This window comes from Mauremys reevesii, linkage group 6 (genome assembly GCF_016161935.1).
Source record: "Mauremys reevesii isolate NIE-2019 linkage group 6, ASM1616193v1, whole genome shotgun sequence".
NCBI lineage: Eukaryota > Metazoa > Chordata > Testudines > Geoemydidae > Mauremys > Mauremys reevesii.
This window is the reverse complement of record NC_052628.1, coordinates 14,449,103-14,459,038: the sequence shown is the minus strand read 5'-3', so window position 1 is coordinate 14,459,038 and position 9,936 is coordinate 14,449,103. Positions and strand designations below refer to the sequence as shown.

General features: G+C 44.1%; 1 protein-coding gene across 3 annotated transcripts in view; it reads left to right on the top strand.

The window, feature by feature from the left end:
- Window positions 1-357: 357 nt before the first annotated feature.
- SMAD7 (SMAD family member 7) overlaps window positions 358-9,936 on the top strand; it is a 42,794-nt gene continuing 33,215 nt past the window's right edge. The window contains exons 1-3 of one of the 3 annotated variants that reach the window (XM_039545698.1): window positions 358-879; window positions 1,840-2,436; window positions 3,776-3,829. In XM_039545698.1, the coding sequence (XP_039401632.1) occupies window positions 1,938-2,436; window positions 3,776-3,829 (553 nt within the window). In that variant the 5' untranslated portion in view covers window positions 358-879; window positions 1,840-1,937. Of the gene's footprint in view, window positions 880-1,207; window positions 2,437-3,775; window positions 3,830-9,936 lie in introns of those variants that run through there. The other 2 variants (XM_039545699.1, XM_039545700.1) reach the window with 2 other exon arrangements.

The following is a 9,936-nucleotide window of genomic DNA, read 5'->3' as shown; positions in this document are numbered from 1 at the left end:
TAACAGCAGCATCTCACTGAGAAATAGCCTCTCCAGTTAATCTCCATGAGCAATCACTTCCTTGGTGCGCTGTGTCTTGATCATTTTTTAAAAAAAGATCCTGGATGTCTTGGTTGAATGTGATGTGAATTCTCTACACGTCCCCTGCCCGCTCCCCTCCTCTCTCTCTCCAGACTTCAGAAAAAAAAATAGCTTTTAGAAACCCGAGCTGTTGTTTGCGCAACACAATCACTTTTTTTTTTTTAAAGCGACTGGGTGTCTAGACGCCCACGTGATTGGGGGCCGGGGCTGGGCAGCGATACTGCGCACTGCGAGTCACCGAGGCGAAGCGGCGAGGAGGCGGGGGAGGCGGAGGCTGTTGGCTGGCTGGAGAGACGAGCTGGCGGATGGCAGCAGCAGCAGCAGCCCAGACACAGAGGCAGAGGCACCATGGGCACTGCTAGGTAATAGCCACCTCCGTTTGGAACCCCCCCTCCTCTTCGCAGGCCACCCCCTCCAAAGGACAAGGCACTCCCCCCTCTCTCGCCTAAAGGAAGAAAAAAGGTGTGCGTGGGGGAGACAGGATCTTCTGCACTGAGCTCACTGCGAAGGAAGAAGGGAGTGGAAAAAAGGAGGGGAAGGAGGGAGAAAAAGGCAAAGCAAACCAGGCGAGCCAAGCGAAAGGAGCTGCTTTTTTTCTTCTTCTGCTGTGTGTGTTGGTAGCCGATGCAAGGACTGGAAAGGCTGCCTTGGAGGAGGGGAGCTGCAGCCAGAAGAGAAGGAAGCTAAAGGCTGCATTAGCATTTACTAGAGAGAGAGCGAGACAGCAGAGGGACTGGGGGGGCTGGTGATCATTTCAGCTCCTGTCATTATAGGATCATCCCCTGTCACTTCTCACCCGTCCGTCGCTTTTATTTTTTTAAGGGCTGGGTGGGAGGAGAGGTGGGGGCAACTGTATTTTTTTTTTTAAAAACTGTCCCTAGCTCCTGGTCTTTCTGAAAGACAGGCAGACAGAGAGGGAGCGGATCAAGCCTTTTGGAAGGAAAGACAGACTCCTCACTTTTTAAAATACATAGATCTGTATTAGCAACCGCCTCGAGGATTTTTGCGTGGATTAAAATCTTTGATAAGAAGGAAAAAAAAAGCATCAGGACGAGTTGGGCTTTTTAAAAAAAAAAGGATGTAACACTCTTGGATGCATTTTTTATTTTTAAAAACATTTTGATTATTAATTAAAACGTCCAAATTTTAGGGTTTTTTAAAAAAATGCTACGTTATTTTGGCTCTTTTTTAAAAAAAATCTACCCTATGTTATAGAAATTCCTTTTTTCCCAATCCTCCCCAAACCCTTTTTTGATGGATTCTGTGGATATGTTATTACTAAGGAAATAGTTTTTGGGTTTTTTTTTTAAATCTTGTGCCTTGGTTTTGCAACAAAAAAATTTTGGGAGTGGGGAAGACCTTTATTATTTCTTTTTCTTTTTTATTTAAAACAGTCATCCTCGACTGAAACCAAATGTGATCTAAAGGTTTTGCAATCGCTCTGACAGACCGGCAACGCGAGAAGATCTGTTATTCCCTTATCTGTTTTGGGGGCATGTTTTCTGCAATTCTTCTGTTACACTGAACATTGATTCCCCCTTCTCCTCCATGTCTTTCAGTTTATGTTTTTCCCAGGTCCTATATAGAGGTGGAAAATTCTCAATATAAATTGTAAGCTTTTCAGTGGATTTTTGAAGGATTTAAGAGAGACAGAGGAAACCCCCCAACCCTTTAAGAGACTGGCATATGTTACAGATTGCTTTGGCTCTTCCACCACCACCACCAATCCTCCTCCCCACTGCATCCCTATCATTTCAGGCTGCTTGTGTTTGCTGCCTGGACTCGGATCCCGGATTCTTCATGATTTGCGGACGACATGCTCGTTTTTTAGCCGGGAAACCTTCTTCTCGTCCCGCATGTTCAGGACCAAACGATCGGTGCTCGTCCGGCGACTCTGGAGGAGCCGTGCGCCCGGCGGCGGGGAGGAAGAGGAGGGTGAGCCCGGTGAAACAGCAGCGGACAGCCGGGCGCATGGCGCTGGAGGCGGCCGGGGCTGCTGCATGGGCAAGTCGGGGAAGCTCACCAAGGCTCACCTCGGCTCGGAGGCGGAATTGAAAGCGCTGACCCACGCGGTGCTGAAGAGGCTGAAGGAGAAACAGCTGGAGGTGCTCTTGCAAGCGGTGGAGTCCAGAGGGGGCGCGCGGACCTCCTGCCTCCTCCTGCCCGGCAAGGTGGACTCCAAGCTGGGTCAGCACTGGTACTCGCTCCCTTTGCTGCTGTGTAAAGTATTCAGGTGGCCAGATCTCAGGCATTGCTCGGAAGTGAAGCGGTTATGTTGCTGTGAATCTTATGGAAAAACTCACCCGGAGCTGGTCTGCTGCAATCCCCACCACCTCAGCAGGCTCTGTGAACTAGGTATGGCTGAAGGCGCACAGAAACTCCAGGGGTGGGTTGGGGCGGGGGGGACTGTTGTATGAACAGAAAACCGGGGAGGGATAGTACAAAATTGGTTCTTAGGATGGTCAGATGATCAATTATATTGTCTGTGTTTGTGGCACACGTAATGGCCGAGGCTTCCCCCTTTTACTTCGGCAACATTCCCACGTAATCCTTATGGAAGTGTTGTCTGAGTTAGGGTTGCAGTTTGTGCCTGCCTCTCTTCTGGCACGGCGGGGTTTCTTGTTGGTCAACGCCGTGTGTGAGTCCATACCTGCAGTAACACAACGATGTGGTTCGCTACGGTATTTGTGGAGAAGGCTGTGTACAAAAAGGGAAATGTGTAGGTGCCTTGAACCCTTCAAATGATATTGAGAAGATAATTTTGCCTTATGCGGGGCTGATGTTTTGCAGAGAGGTCCCAGGGAACAATCCTAATTTAGGTCTGTTTTGCTTTAGAAAATGAACCCCTTGAGCTAATGTTTAACAGAATTTCCAGCCAGTCCGGGATTTATAAAGCAGCCCAACATTGGAAGTTAGTGGTTCACAAATCCTCCACCACCCCTTAACAAGAGAACGCATAATTTATGGGTTCCAGTTTGTCCGATGCAAGCATGCTTCCTTCTCCTGCAGTCAGCAGACTTCGCTTTCCAAATAAGACCCAGAAAAGTGTCACAGCGTTTAATCCGCTAGTGGCCAAAAAGAAAAAGAAGGAAAGTTTTCAAATGCCGTTTTCTTTTGTTAATGGAAATGGGTTTCTTTTTGGCACGTTTAACTCCAATGTTACCTACCCGATAGTCTAAAAGAGCGATCCCTGACTTGCATTCCACCCCCCGCCCGTGTTTAAACGTTGCAATTACTTGTAAACTTTGCTTAGTTGGTGTAGAATAAAAATCACCCAGTTCTGAGTAGTGGCTAGAGTTGTGGGAGGGGGAGAGAGAGGGGTAAACGGCAGCACTTGATTTTTTTTTCTTGCCATTTCTTTTTTCCCTTTTCTGTGAAATGTGTGTGCAGCTAGCGAGGATTATCTGGCAGTCTGGATCAGTTGGTGATTTCCAGTGCTGGAGTGTTTTAGCCGAGCCAAGGAGGCCCTGATCAGACAGCCAGAGTAGCAGATAGCAGGGAGACTGGCGCCAGGCGGCCCCTTTTGTTTATCTGACAGCTAAATATCAAGGCAATCACCGCCTAGCTGCCCTGCCTCCAACCCCCAGAGCTAAGACAAACAGTTTTGCTAAAAGAATGCCACTGTTATCATAAGTTCCTATCTTTTTTTTCTCATGGCTCTGCCTTTATTTTCTCTGTGCTTTTCTAATTCCAGAGTCTCCCCCTCCACCCTACTCCAGATATCCAATGGATTTTCTCAAACCAACTGGTAAGTAGACCTTTTAAAAGTAGGCTACTGTCTTCAGATAAAAAGGGAAAACATGCCTTTCTCAGGGGGAATGTCTCCTTCCTTTGTCATACTTCTTACGCGTTTCACTTTTTGGCTGTTTCTGTGGGATTTTTGCCCCTTTGCCACCCCAATGATTTAGTATATGATTTGGCTAAGAAAACCTCTAGTTTTAAAACCCAGAAACTATAGTGGGTAGTCCATTCACATTGTTGCCTTTTCTAGATGTACTTGTACCAAGTAACTTGAACACTCAGGATGAGCATGCACATAAAAATAATGTGAGACAGTAGGTTTTGCCAACGTTGCTTCGTGAATATCTGCAAGAAATATAAAGTCGTCCTTATTCAGTTTACAATTGTAAGTAGTAAATGGAAAATGCATGACTGTCAACTCACTGTATTTGAATTCTAATGAACTTAGATTGGTACAAGGTACAGCAAAGGATTCTAGGAACATTAATTTTTGTTGAGTAAGGATACAAATAAGCGTTGGCAAATGTGGTTATATAAATCTTCCGTTTACAAAAAAAATAATCTGCAATTAAGCATTACCAAATTAAAAATATATGGAGGGGAGCTGAAAGTTTCTAAGACAGCTCTTCATGCCTGTTGCTTGTAATTGAATGGCATCGTGCCAGGGCAGAAGCCCATTTGAGGCTGGCACCAAGCTCTGTTGCGGTTGTCTGCATAAACTTCTGGTTGGCAGCAAGCTCGCCCTGTGTTAGATAAATAGGACTGGCACTGTGGAAGGAGACAGGTTTAGTGAAAATCGGAAATGGGGATGAAATCAGGGCGGTGCAGAGCTCCACCAAGCCCCTTCATATCTTTCTGAAGATGAATGAATGGATATAAAGTGTTGATTATAGCACAATTGTCTTTCTGGTTGTGTCCTAAAGTCATGCACCACCATATGTAAACTTAGTACTTTACTTTTAAAAAGGGAGTTTAAAATAGCTTTGTTCCTGGGTTTGTTCCAGTTTCAGGGCAGTTTTTCTAAAATAGCTGATTTTCTAAAATTATTGCTATTCAGTTTGTTGGAGTTGGCTGGTTTCTGAAGTTCAAGAAATGTTAAAACCCTGAGGGGCTTGCTTGATAGGTTTCTCTTTTCATTTTAAAGTGTCTTTCAGTAAATGCTATTAAAAGTGTGTGGGGGAGGGTACTGTAAGTTATGAAGATACTTTAGAAACCTGGGAAATGGGCATAGGGCCCCATCCAGATGATGAGTGTCTCTTGTGATGTCAACTCCCATTGAAAGGTACCTAGTACCTCATAGGAAAGTACTTAGTGTCTTCAGTACTGGACCCTTTTAGCCAGGTTCATTTTCTCCACTGTAAACTCTGATTAACATAAGGAGTTTTCTCTTGCCATGTGGAAACAGGCACAGCTGCTTAATAAATGAATGGGTTACAAAGCATATAAGATTTTGCCTGAGCATTAACGAACACTAGACAAATGTTCAATAATTAATGAGGAGATATCTGTGTCATTATAGCCTACTTCCCTTACGAGTGCTACTTATATTTACTAGTTGCTTTGATTTTAAAAGATTGTTTCTTTACACAGGCAAAGTCTACTGAGTAGTAAAGAATTTTGTTATTCGAGAAAGAGAAATGGATAACAGAATGGTCCCATAGAAACTTCACGTGCTTAGATTTGCATATGTAATTTCCCCCTGATAATAACTTTTTGCATAGGGCATAAACTAATTTGTAAAGTGTTCAGGAGGATAACAGCCAGCCTAAAGCTATAGGAAAGAAGGGTTAATGATTGCCTTCAGTTTCCTGGAAAGATGTTAGGATAAATCTATTAGCAGGGTTTAAATATCCAATCTACCTTTGCCAGGACCTCATTTTCAGTTAGGGGAGTGATATATTTATTCATTAGCAAGTGTTGACATAAGGTAGCAAAATGTGTGTAAACAGAAAAGCCGCAGAACATGAATGTGCCATTTCGAAAGGAAAAGTTCTTCATATCAGCCAATAGGAAGTGATTAATGCTGCCAATCGGAAACTCAAAAACAACTGGTTACTCACCAAAAAGTTTAATTTAAAAAAAAAATCCGTTTGGCAGTTGAACTCTGAATAATGTAATACATGGAACAATGACAGAGACAAACAGAAGTCTATAAGTCTGTCATTGCAGGTGGTTGTTACAACTACTGGCTTTTTTTTTTCTTCTTTTGCTTCCTCTTTGATCAAAGCTGTTGTGGAGAGAATGAGATAGAGAATTTAATGTCTGTGTATCGTTGCTACCTCCTGTGGCAGACAGAACGATGCTGGGATCCTAGGTGTCCCACATTCCTATATTTCCAAGCGTTGTGTCAAATATTATTTGCCTTAGGCTGGTTAAATGAGAGAGAGGAATACTAGCTTACAATGGAAAGGTGTTCAGTCTGAACCATTTTAAGCAAGGAGGAGTCCTGTCCTCACTATTCACCACCTTTGGGAAAATAGGAACAGAATATTGTAGACTGTCCAGGCATGGCAAAGCCATTTTACTAGCACAGTTAAAACGTTAGCAAAGATCTTTCCACTTACACGTTGACAATCTAGAAGAACTATCTGCAGCTACTGCTAAGGAGAAGTGTATCTAACAGTAACCTGGACATCTCACATTGGCATGAAGCATGGTAGTACCAATAATAATACTTACGCACCTCTGGCTAGGTCCTGCAATCCTTCACACAAACACACAATTCCAACGCAAGTGAGGGGGACTAATGCATGAGGAGGGGTTGCAGGATGAGGCCTTTACCTAGCACCACTCATGCAAGTATCTAAAAGCTTTTATAAACGTGAATGAAGTTTCCTAGCTCCCCTGTAAATTAGCTTATTAATGCAAAAACTGTACAGATGGGTCAGCTAAGAGTCAGGAATGTTAGGTGACTTGGCCAAGGCCACACAGAATGTCTCTAACAAATCTGGGAACAGACTCCAAGATGACATGCAGATTTGCTGTGATTTAAATATTTTTCACTAATTCTCTTAGACCAGTAGTCCCCAACCTTTTTGACTGGCAGGTGCCAGACGAAGAACCATGGCGGCGGTCGAGCATCCGCCGAAATGCCACCGAATTTCTGTGGCATTTCGGCAGCGACACCTCTCGATGACGTCGCTTGTCGGCAGCAAGCGGCGTCATCAAGAGGCGTCGCTGCTGAAATGCTGCAGAAATTTGACGGCAACGCCTCTTGATGACGCTGCTTGTCATCGAGAGGCGTCGCTGCCGAAATGCTATAGAAATTCGGCGGCATTTCGGCGGATGCTCGACCGCTGGCCAGGACACGGGCGCATTTAGATGCGGGCACCACGTTGGGGACCCCTGTCTTAGACAATACAGTGAACTTATTAAGAGCCTGAATCTGCAGTCCTTCATTCTTTCCCATTAGCTTCAGTGGTAGTGTTATCTGGGTTAGGACTGCAGATTCAGACCCCAAATGAAAATGCTCACTGGGGATGGGAGGTTGTCAGAGATGTCTTTGACTGGTCAGGTATGCAGAATTTTAGAAGCAATGTGATGGGGGTTCAGTACAATGAACTCTAAAATAGAGAGGCCGACATACTGTTTATCTAAAAAACCCCAGTTGCTGTTCCATGCTGATGAGCTTTAGCAGAGTGAAACGCATGTCCATGGTTTGCATCCATGAGCTGGGTAACCATGACTCTTTTCCAAAAGCTATCACCTGGGCTTGGGTATTGGTGGTCCTGCGTGCATGTTAGTACTCGGAATGCTCTTCTGGCTCATAGCTAATTTATACTAGTTCTGGTGTTTGAGTTTGTGAAGGTGGCTGGGCCCGCGATTTAACAGTGTGTATTAAAAGGTCCTATCCCTTTTCTCTTATTTCCTTTCACTCGCACAAAGGCTGTGTATCAGGCTGACCTGGCTGAGGCTGGCTGGATATGTTCCCTCTGGAGGCTGTCACAGAGGTCTCCCAAGAGCAATATGAGGTGCTTTCCCCCAACTTCCCCTAGGGGGTGAGCATGACCGAATTCCGGTGTAATTTAGCTCTGGCTCTAACTCTACACCCCCCTCCCCTCTGCATGAGAGAGTATATAGTCTGGGCACCAGACTGGATGGTCATCCACTGACTTCCGTTTGCAGGGGAGAGTTAGGATCTCTCCTGTGTCTGTCACCTGCATATTAGGATGCAAAAAACTACTCAGGCTAAGCATCTAAGGCCCGTGGATTGCTCGTGGTCCTCAAGTGTTGTTGATTTTAATGGGAATTGAAGGTGTAGCAGGACACTGCACATCTCTCAGGGCTAGTCATTACACTGTTGATGTGAAGAACATGATTTCATGTCCTTTGGAGATAGCTCACTTTACAAAGAAATCTGGGGTGAAAGGGCTAACATGTAGCAACTACAAATGAACCACTCAATCTTGGAGCATTTCACTGGTATCAAAAAAATATTTAAAAATGACAGTGCTCCATACCAGCCAGAATGCTTGGATGAGGCCTGGATGATGCTAAGCATGCAAGGCTCAACTAGCCAAGGGTTAACGCAAGGAACAGGAAAGGATCATCATGCCTTTTGCATAGCCTGTGCCTGCTGGGGTGTAAGAGGGAGCATCAGCAGTGCATTCAGTAATGGCTTATTCTAAAGTGAGACCCGTGACCCAGCACCGTTCTCGGTTTAAATGAATTGATAAAAGGAATTTTCTATTGGATAGGGAGTGGGATCAATTGACCTCTGGAGAGGGACAAAATCAGTGGGCAAAGCTATGCTCAGGCAAAGGTCCAGGCTTTAGGGAGGGTCTGAATAAGGCCTGATTTCTAATGTGCAACCTTGATGAAGAAACAGAGTGAATTCAAAGTGTAGGGTTACTTTATCTCCACAGCAATTTTATGGCTAGGATTGTGTTTTTTTAAGTTAGAAGAAGTGGACATATTGCTCTGACAGTCTCCTGCAGTCTTGAGGAATAGATCCCATCTTGCTCTCGGGTCAAAGATAACCAGATTCTTCTGCTAGCAATGCAGAGACATTTTTAAGTAACTTGGGATCTGTTCCTCAAGATTGCAGGCGACTGTCATAGCAATATGTCCACTTCAAGGTTGAACATTAGAAATCAGGCGTCAATTGATCCCACTCCCTAATATCCAATAGAAAATTCCTTGTATCAATTCATGTAGAGGCAGATTGGAGCTGGATATGAAGCACTAGGTCTGTAGTACAAATCAGTACCATATTTTTTAACACCTGCATTCAGAAAGGTGTGAGTGTGTTGAGGGAAAGCATCAGCAAAAGCATTTGAGAGTGATCTCAAGGGAAAGATCCGAGGGAGTCATCTGTTCAGATATACAAGTGAACAGGGTTAAAAGAAAGCATATTTCCTTAAAATATAGCAAACAAACTCAAAAACATTTAGAAAGTGTATAGTGCACAGTATTTCACAAGTAAGTCCATTTCCTGTCTCCCTATTGTTTTCAGTTTGATTAAGTGTATCCTGTTAAACTGTATATTCCTGTTATGGATTATACTTTACTCTGATAACATGAGATTATACCTACACACATGTTTTTTCCTTAGGTTTTCAGTAGTGAGTGCTTGGGGAAAAAAATGCGGGGGACAAAATACTCTAGCCATTTGGTGCTGTGGCCCTTGCTTTAAGAGATGGTTTGTAGCTGAAATGATGATGCAATTTAGGGTGCCCTAATTTTGCATAACCAATTGCGGCAACTTGCCAGCAGCCTGAGGGTTGAATGTACACTTAGATTTTTTTCTTGACTGCAAATGCCTTCAACCACAGTATTTCCTTATGTTTGCATCTTCCCTGAGAGATGATTAAAAATTGCTTGTGTGGGTTTGTCTGCAGTAAAAAGGTTGATCAATGTTGACCTCATGCTGCCATTACAGAAAGGGGGCAGTTTTTGGACACCAGGGGGCCAAAACTTTGCCCCTCCCTGAATTGAACACTTCTAAATGTCAAGAGGAATAGTTAATGAGACAGATTCCTTTCATCATAAAAGCCCCTTCAGTGGTGCATGGAAAGAATTTGGTCCAGGCAGGCCTTTTTGGTGCATACACAACACGCTGGGGAAGCCAAGTAATTTCCAGTCACTGGAAGGGAAAATGTATACGAGTTCTTA